We start from the raw sequence: 17,102 nt of genomic DNA, 5'->3' as shown, positions 1-17,102 counted from the left end.
GTTCCCCATAGTTCTATGGCGTGCCATGCCCCTTTGAGACCCACATAGTCTAAAAAGACATTTCCTTTTCATAAACAAATAGAATGGGCAATCTATCATGATTGGGTCAATCCAGAAAATATTTTAACCCTGAGAATCATTGCTGAAATCTATCCAGTAGAAAAAGAGTTCAGGAAAGGGTGGTCTGTTCTTGTAGTAGATCTTGCTATTTCAGTCTTAAACATCTTACTGTATCATAGAATATATTTCTTAATTCAAGGATTTTTCTGACAAAGTTTGAGATGCTCTTAAAGGCTCTCTTTACTTTTGTAGGCCCAGCTCTGCAACCAGCTTTTTCTGCAGTTTCTTTTTCCAATCCTAGCTAATTGAACTAGACTAGCAATGAATACAATCCTGTATTCCAGGGCTGTACTGTTTGAACAATAACAAAAATTGCTTTGCTCTTTTGTGTGGATGCCCTAGAACAAGTCATGACACAAACCTTCAGGCTCTGATTTCTATTAAAATATGCAAAATCTTCTGGCCTAAATCTTGGTCAGCTGAAGCTGCTTGTAAGCCACCTCACACATACATTAAACCCCTTGAAGGAGGCTCTTTGGTGAGGAGCTTGGCATTAATCAAAGGGATGTCACAGGAGGAAAGGTCCTTCTTCCACAGCACAAATTTCCAAAATCTCTTCCTTTAGGGGCTTCTAACTCCTCGAAACACAGAGCATATCAACACTCTTCCCATGCTTCAACTGCCAAGCCAAAAATTCAGCCCTTCCTATTGGCATAAGACTTGGAACACAAAATCCAAGTCTATCCCAAAGCCCTTTTTTCAATGAAACAACACCCTTCTTCATGATAGAGTTGGGAGATGTCTGTAAAGCCTCGTACACACAATAGGTAAACCAGAGGACAACGGTCTGAAGGACCGTTGTCATAGGTTAACCAATGAAGCTGACTGATGGTCCGTCACGCCTACACACCATAGGTTAAATAACCGATCGTGTCAGAAGTTCAATGCTTCCAAGCATGCGTCGACTTGAATCTGAGCATGCGTGGATTTTTAACCAATGGTTGTGCCTACTAACGATCGGTTTTGACCTATCGGTTAGGAATCCATAGGTTCATTTTTAAGCAAGTTGGCTTTTTTTTAACCTATGGTTAAATAACCTATGGGGCCCACACACGATCAGTTTTGACCGATGAAAACGGTCCTTCAGACCTATTGTGTGTACGAGGCCTTACAGTTTGCCTTTCTATGGGTCAAAGACATCTCAGATCTGTGGGTTCAATTGGCGGTTTCAAATGGGTACAAATTGGAGTTTCAAAACCCAAACGGGGGTATTTGTCCTATCCTGGACCTTAAATGGCTAAACAAGTACCTCCTAGTTCCAAAGTTTTGTATAGAATCTGCAAGGTCCACGTACGGAAAGGCTTCTTTACAGTAAGAGCTGTGAAAATGTGGAGTTGGATCTATTCCCAAATGCACAAAATACAACGGGATATTAACATTTACTGTATAGGTAATAACACCAGAGAGTTGATCCAGGAAATATTGCCTCCTGGGGAATCAGGGAGGGTTTTTTTTTTCACCCCACTGAAGCAAATTAAACCATGCTTCATTGTGTTTCTGCTTTCCTCTGGATAAACTGTGGTAAGAGATTGTGTATATGGAGGTTTCTGTTTATTTTGTTTGTATTGGTTGAACAAATATGGACTTGTGTCTTTTTTCATCCTGATTATGTAAGGTCAGTTATTGCCTCTCTGAGGCTAGGGGAATATCTGGCATCCATAGACATCCAAGATGCCGATCTGCATGTTCCTATTTACTCACCCTATCAGCGGTGCAGTACAACCCCCATTCTAAAAAAGTTTTGAGACGCTTTGTGAAATATCCATAAAAACAGAATGCGATGATTGGGACATATCATAAACCCATATGTTATTCATAATGTACCGTTTTAAGAAATAAAAATAAGGTAATTTTGAAATTGGTGGCAGCAACACATCTCAAAAAGATGGGACAGGGCCATGTTTACTAAGGTACGAATTTATGTTAGGTTCGTTAACTTTTCGTAACAATTATGAACATTCAACAGTCATGCTGTTCACATACAGTAAATGCAGTATGAGGTTTAGCATTTTACTGCTGAAATATGCAATGCCTTCCATGAAAAAGATGTCATCTGGATGGGAGCATATGCTACACTAAAACCTGGATAATACAGTATCTTTCAACATTGATGGGGCCTTTCCAGATGTGCAAGCTGCCTATTCCATACGCACTAATGCACCCCCATACCATCAGAGATGCAGGCTTCTGAACTGAGCACTGATAACAAGCCAGAAAGGTCCCTCTCCTCTTTAGCCAGGAGGACATAGCGCCCATGGTTGCCAAAAATAATGTCAAATTTTGATTAGTTTGACCACAGAACAGTTTTCCACTTTGCGAGAGATCATTTTCTGTTTCAATAGTTTTTATTCCGTTTTAACGGAATTTAACGGATTAATATGCAAAAGTTCTGCCCACACAGGGGATAGCATTGAAGTTGGAACAGGTATTAGCTCTAAGAAAAGCAAAAATAAAGCGATAACAAGTAGAAAAAATGTAACAGTAGTAAATTCAAGTGTGAAGGATACTGTCAGGATCCAGGGGTCCCAGAGAAGCTCCCCATAACTACTGGGGCACCCCCTAGGCCCGCAACAGACCATTTAAAGTGAGAAGCTGGCAGTGTTTCTGGATCATGTTCAAATATTGTTTACTTTGCATGATAAAGCTTTACAGTGAAACTATAGTCAGAAAATAAGTCCTGTTAGATCACTTCAGGCTCGCCCCTTTTGCAGGTATAGCTATGCAAATCAATAAAAATAAGTGCCTATAGTGTTTAAAATCTAGTAATACACTGTTTCACCCTGCTTTGCACATGCTCAGTTGCTCTCTATTTTTAGGCACTGTGCTGAATTTGAAGAGAACGATCGGCTGACAGGCTAAAGATTTACTGCTCTTCAGGGGTTCTGAGCTTCAGCAAAACGACAAGCTACAGCAAGAAAAAACAGGAACAATGCTGGGAGGCACACACTAATTTTGGTAGCATAATTAATAATGTGTAATGCGTAATGCATGTTTCTTGCTAAAGTACATTGGGCCAGATCCACAAAAGGGATACGCCGGCGTATCCCTGTTTCTATCTATGCGACTGATTCACAGAATCAGTTACGCATAGATATTCCTAAGATCCGGCAGGTGTAATAGTTTTACACTGTCGGATCCTAGGATGCAGTACCTCGGCCTCCGCTGGGGGCATTTCTCGTCGAAATTCCGCGTCGGGTTTGCAAATTAGCACTTACGGAGATCCACAAAGCGGTTTCCCTTCGTGAAGTCTCCGTAAGTTGTTAGTTTGCAAACGCAAAATTAGGGCTACTTTTACAAAGTGTAAAGTTAGTACACCATGTAAAAGTAGACCCTTCTTTCCCGTGAAATTTTTTTTTTAATTTTTTTTTTCCGCCACAACTTTTTTTACCCGGCGCGATTCACAAAACTCAGCGCAACGTAATTTCGCGCAATGCACGTCAGGAAAATCGCGTCGGGAGCATGCGCAAAACGTCCGGCGCGGGAGAGAGCCTAATTTAAATGGGACTCGCCCCATTAGATTGGGCACGCCTTGCGCCGGCCGGATTTAAGTTACACCGCAGAAAATTTCTAGGTAAGTGCTTTGTGGATCGGGCACTTAGGTAGAATTTTTCCGGCAGTGTAACTTAAATCCGAATATTTAAGTTACACCCGCTGGCTGTGGATCTGGCCCATTATTTTTATCAAGTTGTTATGGGTAAAGTTCCACTTCAACTTGCATTTTTGGATGGCATGGCGAACTGTGTTCACGGACAGTGAAAGTATTCTTTTTTTTCCCTTTCTTTGAAAAATCAGTTTATAAAATTTTTCACATGGTACACACAATATAGTGCAAAATTACCCACGCAGGGAGATACAAATTAAGGCCCAACATAAAATAAACAAACAACAAAAAAACTAATTAAAACCCCAGTAAGGAATATGAGGACAGTACAAAGATAAAGGCTCACACAGCGTACAAAAGGAGTATATAATGAGTAACAAATCATTGCAACCCCGAGTAATCGCATCGCCTGAAATGCTAATGTACTCCATTCGCCTCTATTGTGGCCGTGGAGGTAACATCCAACCAAAAAGATCAGATTTTCTGGAATTTACAGGGGCACCCCTATTAGAATAGGTATGTTGGTTAGGCTGGGTTCACACCTATGTGAATTGGATGTTGGTTTCCCTGAATCCAATTCGCATAGCAGGAGAATGTGACCTGTTCTCATGTCTCCGGGGGCGTCTGCAGAGCGCACTGCACAGAAACTCTGTGCGTCTTTGGCTCCGTTTCAGGCAAAGATTCGTCCCTGAAACGAAGAACACGGACAGGCGGCGTTGCTGTGCGATACGCAGCAGGTTTAGGTGTGAACTGAGCCTAAAGGGGCAAATTAGTGTTAATCAGCCACATCCAGAAAGACAGTGTGGGAGGGCAAGTTTGTTTCCAGCACATTGTGATTGCTTTACGAGCGTAAAATAAGGAGGCCTCTAATAAGGGTCCTCTTGGCCACTGTCACAGCCAGCTGTATCGCTAGTCCCAGCAGACAATATTGTAGATTGAGAGGTATAGTTATCTGTGTAAGGTGACCAATCACTGCCAAAATGTCTTGCCAATATTGCACAATAGATTGACAGGTCCAGAAGAGGTGAACAAAAAAAAAAAAAAAAAAATCACCAGATTAGTACAAATATTTCCAACATGTTGGGGAGAGTGAGGCGACCATCTTATGGTGTCTGTGTGGGGTATAACAGGCACTATGCAAGATTTTAAATGGAATTAGCTTGTCTCTGGCCGAGACAAGATGGGAGAAGAGAAAGACCCAGATCTCCATATCCAGTCATCATCGTCCTGTCTAGGGATATCCAGTCCATTTCTGGAGCAGAGAGGATAGCTCAGGACTAGCAACAGATAACCGAACAGCTCAGAAGTGGGCTTTTCCAGACCTGGCGCTTGAAGAATAGCCTCCAACTCAGAGTAGGAATAGGATATTGGGTGACCTAAGAATTGGCAACTGAAGGCATGTGAAACCTGAAGGTACCTAAAGTAAAAATGAGAGGGTAGGTTAAATTTAGATCTGGGAATATGAAAGGGAGTTCCCAGCAATATGTTCCAGTGTCTTAATGTTGAATTTGGCCCAGCAGGCTTGAGGGTCGGGGCTAGTATGAAAGTGTGGGATTCAACCATAAAGGGATATGTGAAGACAACGCAGTATGGGGAAGAGATTGGGGGAAGGTTCCCACTTTCCAAGCCCGAAGCATGGTTCACATAGAAGGGGTAAGGTCATGTGGGGTGTTAGGATCTCTGAATACCAGAGACCTCCGGGCCTCCAGGGATTTAATTATTGTCGCCTACAATACAACAGAGGTGTCGGTTAAATCAGCCTGCAGCCACCAGTAGACTGTTAGGCCCTTTTCACACTACAAAATAAATCCGTTTTAATAATCCGTATTAAAATCCGTCAGATAATGTTAAAAAACGGAAGTTATACGTCCTTTATAAAATATCATTAAAGTCTATGGGATTTTTTTATGTTCCGTAAATATCCGTAATAGTCCGTTATAACGTACGGACGTTAGTTATTTCGGAATATGTGACGGGTCTTGCACTAATTTTTTTTCCGTTGCAAGTAACGGATATATTAACGTCCGTTATATTTTAACATTGAAGTCTATGGCGCACGGACGTTAGTAAATGTCTCCGTAAATGTCCGTTTTGTTAACGGACGTTAATTTTACTGAGCATGCTCAGTAAAGACTTCTGGAGCCTGGTCACATGGTTTTGCTCAATGGTTTTTATTAACGGACGTTAGAAAGGAATGATATAATGGATGTATACGGATATATACGGATAAACATTATCCGTTTTCAATAAAGGAAGAATGGTAAAATATTTATCCGTATGTATCCGTTATTAAATCCGTTAATAAACGTCCGTCAATAGGTGTAATAACAGTAACGGATATTATAAAACGGACATACAATCCATAGTGTGAAAGAAGCCTTACAAATTGAGTTGCTAAAAAGTATTTAAAGCAGTCTGGCATGGCTAAACCCCCTCTGTCAACCAGCCTGATAAGAGTGGTATATTTGTACCTGGGTGGTTTGGAAGAATACACAGAACTATAGAAGAAAGATCTGAATGTCCCATATAACCACGATGATGCAGTCACTGACCTTGAACCGGATATCCTAGAGAGTGAAGTCAAGTGGGCCTCAGAAAGCATTGCTAATAACAAAGCTAGCAGAAATGATGGTATCCCAGGTTATTTAAAATCCATCCATCTTGGAGGTTGGGAGACACAGAGGATGTGACCAGGCATCAGACATTTACTTATGTCATGCGTTTGATCTCTTATAATCTAGAGATCATCGAACGGTCGATAGCACATCTAGTTGGTGGAATACCAATGGAATAATTTTTGATACACATGGACACTTGTTTATTGAACTCTTTATTTATCACCAGTTGATACACTTTGTTTGTTGTATATATATTTTTTGATAAGCGCTTTCTTTGTTTATGAGACAGCGCAACCTTTTATATTTTCAAGTTTTTTTCCATTATCTCCTTGTATCCAAGGAGTAGTAAAAGTGCATCCATCTACACTTATAATTAGCGCAAGATTTTCACACATATTTCTACTAAATATGTCTGAGCCAGTTTTTCTCTGTACGCTAAAAGAGAGTTGGTCTTAATTAGCTCCACTTTACATTTGGTTCATTCAATGGGAGACAATGTAGAAGTGGCGCATTTTAGAACTACCTAAATTTGGTGCACAACTCACTGTCAGAACCAAAAGTGTTGCAAATGCTTAATGAATTTGGTGCACTGCATTAACAAGAGATTAATACCAGAAATGTTGCATAGCAGCTTTATTGAATTCTCCCCATTGGCCTTGTCATTTGCACACAGATTTCTCCGGATTCACAGAATCTTGATGCTATTATGTACTGTAGATGGTGATATATTTAAAGCCTTTGCTATTTACATTTAGGAACAATATTCTGAAATTGTTTGACAATTTTTAGACGCCGTTTTTTACAGATTTGTGAACCTCTGCCAACCTTTACTTCTGAGACACAATGGGGTTCCACTTTTTGGATACATCCCCCCCTCCGGTGTCACATTTTGCACCTTTCAGGGGGGAGCAGATACCTGTGTAATACATGTATTTGCCCCCACTTCCTGACAGATCACCGCGGTGACCTACGTCTTGTCCAGAGCCTACGCTGTCCTCCCTTCGCTGTCTTCTGGGAAACAGGTCCCAGAAGATAGCGGGGACCAATGAAGAGGCACAGCGTGACTCGTGCATGCGCAGTAGGGAACCGGGAAGTGAAGCCGCAAGGCTTCATTTCCTGATTCCCTCACCGAGGATGGCGGCGTGGACAGCCGAGAGGTGAGCGATTGATCGCAGGCACCCTGGACGGGTAAGTGTCCATTTATTAAAATTTAGCAGCTGCAGTATTTCAATTTTTTTTTTTTTAGGCAGACCTCCGCTTTAACTTCCATTTTTTTGGTCAAAGCTTAAATTGAACAAGCTGAAGTTAGAAGCAGATTGGCTAGTATGCACAGCTGCACCAGATTTTGCATTCTCCAGTTTTAGGAAATAGACCCCACTGACTCTCTAAGATGCTCTTTTTATACCCAGTCATATTAGTGACCTGTTGCCAACTAATCTAATTGGTTGCAAAATGTTCCTCCAGCTCTTCCGTGTACTTTGCCAGCTTTTTGTTGCCCACTCCCAACTTTGAGATCAATTCAATTTTTTTTTAATTTTCTCAGTTTAACCATTTGATATGTTTACTATTTTCTATTGTGAATAAATATGGGTTTATGAGATTTGTAAATCATTGCATTTTGGTTTTATGTAGATTTGACCCCATTCCAACTTTTTTGGAATTGGGGTTGTAGGAGACAAACATTTCCAGCTTGTTGCACTGCTATTTGACCGATCCTCTGATCCAAGAGTATTCACAAGGGTACTTCCCACCCCTTCTTACTCTCAGGTCACAGGGTATCTAGATAACCTTCTTCTGAAAGATTAATCTCACTTCCAGCTATCTGCAAATATCCACAGGACTATTCCGATACCTCAGGATTTGGTAGGGTAATCAACTTCCAAAAATGTGCTTATGTCAGCCTCCCGCCTATATGAAGACATGGTCCTTCATTTTGCTCTACTCCAAAGCACCCAAATAGAAGATTGGCCTTCACTGTCTGGACGTAGCGAGAGCCACCAGAGTCTACCTAAAAGCTACAGCTTCTATGAGGAAGCTGGATCAAAAACAGGGATGGCATCTGGCAACAGCCAGCATAAGCTTAAATTATAAAAATAATAGCGCAAAAATTCCATGAGTGGCAATTAACAAAGGCACCGGGATGGATAGGATAGATCTACAAAAGACATACATCAATCCAAAGAGATAGCAGCAGACAATCCAGAAGTAGGATATATAAGGGTGCTTCCTGTAAAGAGGAAGTCTATAACCACAACATCCAGCTTTCCAATAAAGGACAGAATTCCCAGTTGCCAAAATAAAAAAGAATCTTCCTCTCTATAAAGATTAACTGTCATCGCCACTGCCGAATATATAATGCAACTCGTTTTTGATCCTAGGTAGACCTATGTGTAAAAGGTCCTGAGGAAGCACTTATGCAAAACACGTCAATCTTTTTCTTGGACTGTGAAGTTGTGTTGAATTATCCATATTACAAAATGTCAATATAAGAGATATGACTATTAGGGATATGCCATCCCATGGTATTTTTTATCTTGTATACGTTTATCATTCAATAAAGCTCACAGGAACTCCCCTCTAGAAACACGAACACAAGTGAAGTGTTTGCTTGTTATTTTTAGCATTTGATGACTTCCCAGGATATTATTTTTATTATACAGGATTTATATAGTGCCAACAGTTTGCGCTAATCTTCAAATGCCGACTCTGGTTCTCCATAATGATCCATAATAGTAAAACATTTTTTTTACTATTTTTAACATACTCGAACAGGCAATATCCATAGATGTAATAGTGAACGGCAGACAACCATTTTCATAATCGATTAGTTGTTTCAGCCCTAATCTAATAATTACTTCAAAATATATATTTCTGTATTGTGGCCACATTAGGCAGTATAAAGTTCTCTTACAGCACCAAGTAAGATGACCACCTGAAATTCTTTAATCACTTAAATCTTGAGTTTTACATTACTGAATATTTTTGGATACAATATATATACAATTATGACAATAAATAGTCAAAGTGCAGCAGCAGTGTTTTTTTTGAAGGATGTAAGAAAGGCACATCTCAGTTGTACATCCCTGACATACAGTAGCTATAATAAACTCATAAAACATGTCACTCATGTTATAATGAACATTTAGTAAAGTATTGTTTGAGAAACAGGTCACTTATAACTTGGCTTCACTGTAAGGCCAGAAATGCAAAAGGGATTCATCATGAATTATCAGACGATAACTGACACTCTCGGTCCTCATTCACACCATGAAGAAAAAGAGACCGCCGCTCCAGGCAAATGCAATAAGCAATCAATGTCCTCCTCAAAGACCGTGGGTGCTGGCAATGCACAAGGCAAAATCAATGAAAAGAATTCATGGACAGCCGCACACCAAAATAAACCTAAAAAGGTAGCCTTTATTGGTGTAAAAAGTACTACAAAGCACAGCACAGCAAGCAGTGGGGTAAAAAAACGGACGCGTTTCACACAATCAGTGCTTAGTCATAGCTATGACTAAGCACTGATTGTGCGAAACGCGTCAGATTTTTTACCCCACTGCTTGCTGTGCTTTTTACACCAATAAAGGCTACCTTTTTAGGTTTATTTTGGTGTTCGGCTGTCCATGAATTATTTTCATTGATTTTTTCTCATTCACACCATGGTGCAAATACATCAAATTTTCTGCATGCGTTCTGCAAGTGTTCAAAAAAAACAATGGTTCTCTATGTGTCCTGTTTACACCACAACATGTGGATTTTTTCTGTGCAGGAATCTGCAATTTCTATGCAGTTTTCTGCACAGAAACAAAACGCACATGAAATCAATAATGGTGTGAACAGGGCACATAACTGATGCTCATAAAAACTGATGTAAAACGCATATTTCTGCAAGTAAAGTCTGCACAGTTTTCCTATCAGTTTTCATGAACGTATGGTGTGAACAAGCCCTTATGCCGCGTACACAAGATCGTACATTCCGACAACAAAACTATGCATTTTTTTCCGACGAAGCGTCGGTTCAAACTTGTGTTGCAAACACATGGTCACACAAAGGTTGTCAGAAAATCCAAACGTATTGAAATTGCATACAGACGATCGGAATTTCCGACAAGAACTTTTGTTGTCGGAAAAATTGAGAACCAGCTCTCAAACATTTGTTGTTGGAAATTCCGACAGCAAATGTCCGATGGAGTATACACACGGTCGGATTTTCCGACAAGCTCACATCGAACATTTGTTGTCAGAAATTTGGACCGTGTGTACGCGACTCCCAAGTCACATATAAGTGACTGTGGAATTGAAAAGGACTCCAGTTTTCTTCACCGCCCTGAGCCATCAAGCTGCCTGGAAGTCATAGAATGGCATATTGCATGTGACGTTCTAAAGATTCCTTTTATTTATTACACCCGACAATCTTGCAGCACCATACATAAATCTCAACCTATGTACTTTGGACGCCAAAGAACGTCAGGTTATCAAAAGTGCTTAGTGCCCTAAATCAACACATTTTTCTTTTCCCGCAAACTAGATATAGCTCTGCTGTCATCTGTCTGTGCTGTAAATAACAGTACATAAAAGAATATATCATAACCAGTCATATAATATTTTTTGTATTTAAAGTAAACCTGTCACAAACCAGCACATATGATGAAAACATGCACAAGCAGAGATTAACAGTGAAAAATTTAATGTCTAAATGTAGATGTAGAAATGTAGGCAGATAAAATCATATACAAATCGCTGCCCACCACACACATTACAACCAGGCTATAAAATCCTTTAGCTCTACTAAAAACTATGAAGTTTAAGGGAATAAAAACTGATTGGATAGACTAAACGGGTCTTAAAATTGAACTTTTTCTTCTCCTTACCTCCAATATTTGGGATTTGGGGGGGGGGGCTATCTGGTATTTCCACAAGTAATCGCTCCAACTTCCGGTCAGATTGCCGTCGCGATCTAAGTGGAAGTTTGGCACCCCCGCAGCCTGCAGGACCAATCACGGGGCTCAGTGCGGTTTGCGCATGCACAGTGGGCAGCTGGCTTTGAAGCCACAAGGAGTTACAGTCGGCTGCCCACAGTTAGGATGCTGGCACCTGATGACTGGCAAAGAGTCGGGTTGGGTAAGGACATTGCTGGATCCAGGGACAGGCTTTAAAGGTGTTTTAAAAGTCAGCAGCATTTTGCACTCTTGTGACCCGTTTTCAGCAGAGAGCAGTCTCAAGTCTGCTCTCTGCTGACATCACACAGATCAGTCCAGGCACCGTGTCTCAGCCTCTCGGCGAGCCACCAAGACTGCTGCTCCCCACACCTCCCCAGCTCAGCGCTCCAGTGAGCGTAGAGGAGCAGAGCAGGAGAGCTGTTGATTGACAGGCAGCAGCTCTCTGCTCGGGAGCGGAGAGAACCGAGCCATCGGCGATGTTCAATCGCTCGGTTCTCAGTGAAGAGGCGCCGGGGGACAGATGCAGCATCCACCTAGGTAAGTATGATGCTACAAAAAAAAAAAAACTCCAACAATTTAAGATTAGTTTGGGTAAATCTAAAGATGATTTTACAAATACTGTAAACATTTATGGTGATCCTAAGGGGCCAATAATAAGATAGGGCAGGCTGAGATCCAAATGTAAATGGGGCTGACTATTCTCTGGGCTATCAAACTTCCTGGCATACAGTTTCCACTAAAGGTAACCTCTGTACATGCATTTTTCATTAGGGTGAATTGCTCAAGTTTGTAACAGGTTTACTACCATGAGTAGACAACTACTCTCAATTTTTTCACTTGTACTAAAAGTCCCAGCACCTTAAAAGCCACATACAAAAACAACAACTACATACCTTAGAGACCATGCACACGGCCAATTGGGGCGAGCACTGCCCAGATCCACATATACCATGTTGTGGTGAGAACAGCCAGGTGTTTCTGACAAGCTGTGGACGGGATACCTGTACAAATCAATGACGACCTGACACATGTAATCTCACATGAAGCGATTACATGTGAACAGCGCTGGACAGTGTCACTCTCATAAATTTTTACAGGCTTCTTGCCCTCAGCTGATTGTAAACACTGACTGTTCTCTCTGCAGCAATACGCTGATCTGGGAGGTGTACAGGCCTAGTTAGTGGTCCATGTGAGCCCTAAGGGGATAAGAAGAACTGGCAGCTGCCACCACATGCTGCAACTAGCATTCTTACTACACAATACGCCTCCATGGAGATGTACCAATGCAGACCCTTTTCTGTGTCTCCAATTACAGCCTTCATGTCTATCGTTAAAGACAATTACAGGGGAAAAAGCCACTGGACTGGTTAGGTAAGGTTTAAGTAAACTGCAGAATGCATTGGACACTGGTGTCTGTGTTGGAATTGTGCCAAGTGTGACAGCATGAGGCTGGTATCGCATCCACATCAGGGCTGCCACCGATACCTCTTGCCAGCACATCTGGGTCATGCTCTGCCCACAGGACAGCCTGTTGACTAGCCAATGAAAGACAACCTGTGCCAGCCTCGCTGTTCCCTTTTTTCTGTCTAAGACAACAGAAAAGGGGATAGAGACACACACTGCATACAAAATGCCTCGTCTTGATCAATCTAAAGAAGTTAGCAAGCACCAAGTTCTGAGTTTGCTTATTATTTTACATGGTCCCAAAAAAAGGGCAGCTGGCATCCACAAAAATCCATGCATCCCGCTGACAGCAACTGCTTAAGACTTAGAGGTGTTCCTCCCCACTCCAGCTAAAGGTGCATTTGACCAGAGGCATGACTTCTTCAAGAGTGTCCTTCACAGGTTTTCCACACAATCGTTTTTCGAGTTCTAAAAAATTACGTTTTTTTTTTATGTCATTAAAAACAATCGTGTGGGCTTCAGAGCATTTTTCACGATCTAAAAAATTGCCATAAAAAATTTCGAACATGCTCTATTTTTTCTTTAACGTGAAAAAAACCGCAAGTTATGAGATGGGATCGCTCGTTCTGGTAAAACTACCGTTTGTAATGGAGTAAGCACATTCATCACACTGTAACAGACAGAAAAGCGCAAATCGTCTTTTACTAACACAAAATCAGCTAAAGCAGCCCTAAGGGTGGCGCCATCCGAATGGAACTTCCCCTTTATAGTACAGTCGTATGTCAACGTGCTTTGCTAGAGCATTTTTTTTTTTCACGATCGTGTGTAGGCAAGGCCGTTTTAATGATCGGGTTGAAAAAAAAAAAAACTATTTTTTTCTAGACCCTTAAAAATGTCTAGAACCCGAAAAACGGTTGTGTGTATGCGGCATAAGGCTGCAAGTTGGTCAACCCCAAACCACTTTCATTATTTGTTATGGCAGCTTAGATGCGACAGCAGAATCTCATTTTGGGAAAGATATTTTCTCTTAGGCTCAATGCAGGCTGGGCTTAAACAAACGCCAGTTCCGTTGGCAAAAAAAAATAAAAATAAAAATAGAGCATTTTTTGTACAGAAGTTTAGGAGTGTGTTGCGTAATTTCTGCCAGAAAGTTCCAATCAAAAACACAAAACCAGAAGGTTTTTTTTTCCTGTCCCTAAAAACTGATCTTAAAATATGTCCCTAAACTTTATAATGTGACATGGATACATAGGATAACATTGAACTACTATCACAAAACTTCTGTAGAAGCACGGTAGTAAAACCCATCCATTTAACAGTTACATTTCCGGCACGTGCCAGAAATGTAACCCATTGGTTGTGCTCTCAACCAAACTGTCAAACCATCCAATAGCTGGTGTCATAACTAAGCACATGTGCAGCAAACAGAGGCCAAGATGGCAGCTTCCTTGGCTGAACACAATAGGGGAGGGGGGGGGGGGGGTTTACATCCACTTTATTAAGCCACTGTGCATGGACCCTTAAAGTGGAACTCCAGGAATTGCAGCACTTTAAATAGAATGTTATATCTAATAAAGGGTTAAGTCCAACAAGGTGTATTCCACCTTCTGTCTTTTATATACATTTTTTACAGATTGCCAGGAGTACAGCTATCGCTATACTTACAACTCTTCAGCACTGGACCTTTGGGTCTCTAATACAACAGCTGCAGAATTGTTTGCAGCTGTTCTACCTGCCCCCTCCCCTCCTCTAAACCAATCATTTGTCAACCCATTTACACATTACAAAGCATTCAGTGAATGGAGAGTGGAGGGGTGGGCACAGCGGCTTCTATGAGCAAGAGCCTCTTTCCTTTCAGAGTGCCGGGGGGTATAGCGATAGCTGCACACCCAGTGATCAGTAAAAAAAAAAAAAATGTAAATAGTAAGCAAAAAAGAGAAGTTCATGAGGTGGCATTCACATCGCTGGACTTATCCCCCTTATAATTCAGCACATTTCTAAAAGTTCTGCAACTCCTGGAGTTCCACTTTAAGCTGTATTTAAATCTAATGTAAGTATTTTCTTTGGCAAGCACCCACCCATGCTTCTCCTTAAATGGGTTGTAAAGGTACAATTTCTTTTCCTTAAATAGCTTCCTTAGTGTAGTCCTCCTTCACTTACCTCATCCTTCCATTTTGCTTTTAAATGTCCTTATTTCTTCTAAGAAATCCTCACTTCATGTTCTTCTGTCTGTAACTCCACACAGTAACGCAAGGCTTTCTCCCTGGTGTGGAGTGTCGTGCTCGCCCCCTCCCTTGGTCAACAGGAGTCAGGACGCCCACTAACACACAGCTCCTTTATCTGCGACGTCGAGCACGACTCTCCACACCAAGGAGAAAGCCTCGCATTACTGTGTGGAGTTACAGACAGAAGAACAGGAAGTGAGGATTTCTCAGAAGAAATAAGGACATTTAAAAGCAAAATGGAAGGATGAGGTAAGTGAAGGAGGACTGCACTAAGGTAAAGGAAGCTATTTAGGGGGAATTTTTTTTTTTACCTTTCCAACCCCTTTAATTACTATTCAGTTCCCGACACAGGGAGTCATCAGTAAGGATGAGCTCTGGCGTGTTCGCATAGAACACGTGCAGAGCCCGCCAGGAAGTGTGCACGGCACTGCGCTAATAACAGCCAGGGAGACATTTCACGATCCCTGCAGCCGAGCATCGGGACAATGTCTCCCTGGCTGTGATTAGCACAGCGCCGTGCTCACTTCCTGGCGGGCTCTGCACGTGCTCTATACGAACACGCCAGAGCTCATCCTTAGTCATCAGTAAAAAGAAATATAGTGTTATCAAATGCAGCGATTTTCCTTTCCCGATGCCTCTCTATATCAGCATATATTTCCCACTCTGGTGTATTTTTTTTGGACTAGCCAAGTGGAACAGCAAGCATGTCAGGAGTCAAGTATTTTGTTGGCTTGTCAAGAGGCTGTCATGGAGGGCGGCACAGCAGACGCAATGACGAGGTGAGGCATGAGGAAAGGACAATTATGGCATTTGATTGGCTTTCTGTTACGATTTCACATTTAGCCTTCTTTATCAGGGTCAGAGAAGGACTGTCTCTGTCTTCCAAATTAACCAATCAGAATCTTTGTTTCATTCTTCAATCTGCACTAGAAGACAGACAAGGAAAGTCAGATTGGCCGCTATGAGCAGATATGAAGAGAGGACGTTCCCCTCAGACACTTATTGGGCTCCAAAGCAATTTCTAATCAGACGTATTTAACGACACCCAAACAAGCACCAGTATCCATAAACCTTTGGCTGCGGGCTTCAAACAACTCCGATAGAGGCATCGTTGGCGTGGTGAACGTGGCAGGCCGTGGTCAGCCCTTGAATAAGAAGTACAACAAGAGGGTCGGTAGGACTATGAACACGACAATCAGTTCATGTGTCTTGTTCAGCTCTGATCCTATGTTCTTCTCCTTCCTCTCCTTCGCAATCTGTTCCCGTCTTTCCTTCCAGAGTTTCTCCCTCGCCAACTGCTCTCCGTAGTGCGCCTGGTAAAACGCGTCAAAGTCAAACATTTGCTTGGATGGGGTGAAGGTGGACGAGGCACTAGACGCCTGTCTGGGGCCAGCGGCCTCTTTACGTGATGGGCTCTTCCCGCTGGGCTTCCTGGCGGTGCGGACATCCTCCAGGCTCAGGATGCCGCGGTCATACTTCTTCCTCAGGCTGGTGCTGCCTAGGACATGGTAGGCCTCCGTCACCTGGCCAAAGCGCCTGCTGGCGGCCTCGTTGCCGGCGTTGCGGTCCGGATGGAAGCGGAAGGACTGCTTGTAGTAGGCGGTCTTGATCTGGGCCTGTGTGGCGTTGCCGGAAATCTCCAGAATGTCGTAGTATCCGGTGCGGGACGTGTACATCGGCGCCTCCGACTGCACCGATCCATTGTTATACCCGCGGTGGCGACCCCCAGCCTGGTGGAAGGATGCTCTGGGGCCACTCCCCTGACTGTAGAAGCGGACCCCCGGTGTGGCAAACTGTGGCATGTCACCTGGCACACACCTATACTGGCCCCTGAGAACATAGGGCCACAATGTTCGCTTTCTATGGCTGCATTCAGCTGTCTCTCTGTTACCTGCACAGAATGGAGCCAGCACAGCCTCCCGAGCCCGGCCACCCAGGATAACATCTTCTATTATCGGAAACTGAGCACTTCTCTGCAACAACCTCAGCCTGACCTCCGCCATGTCTACCGGAGCAGAGGCCGGTGTCAGGCAGCCAGTAGCATGACACGCTGCCAAGGAGGGCGGAGTCACGGCGGCATACAATCCAAGCTGCTCAATTGGTAGGCAAGTCGCATCTCGCAACAATCTTAACCAATCAAATAAAGGATACAAATCCACAGCGAGGCTTGAAACGCACAACTCTCAACGCAGAT

General features: G+C 42.5%; 1 protein-coding gene across 1 annotated transcript; it reads right to left on the bottom strand.

Moving 5' to 3' along the window:
* Positions 1 to 15,688: 15,688 nt before the first annotated feature.
* DNAJC30 (DnaJ heat shock protein family (Hsp40) member C30) lies at positions 15,689 to 17,094 on the bottom strand. The gene has a single exon (XM_040338319.1). It carries the CDS (start codon positions 16,909 to 16,911, stop codon positions 16,048 to 16,050), a length of 864 nt encoding a protein of 287 aa, XP_040194253.1. The 5' UTR covers positions 16,912 to 17,094; the 3' UTR covers positions 15,689 to 16,047.
* Positions 17,095 to 17,102: the final 8 nt, after the last annotated feature.

The sequence above is a fragment of the Rana temporaria genome, chromosome 2 (genome assembly GCF_905171775.1).
Source record: "Rana temporaria chromosome 2, aRanTem1.1, whole genome shotgun sequence".
Taxonomy (NCBI): Eukaryota; Metazoa; Chordata; class Amphibia; order Anura; family Ranidae; genus Rana; species Rana temporaria.
The sequence above is the reverse complement of the archived record's forward strand: the minus strand, read 5'-3'. Positions and strand labels throughout refer to the sequence as shown.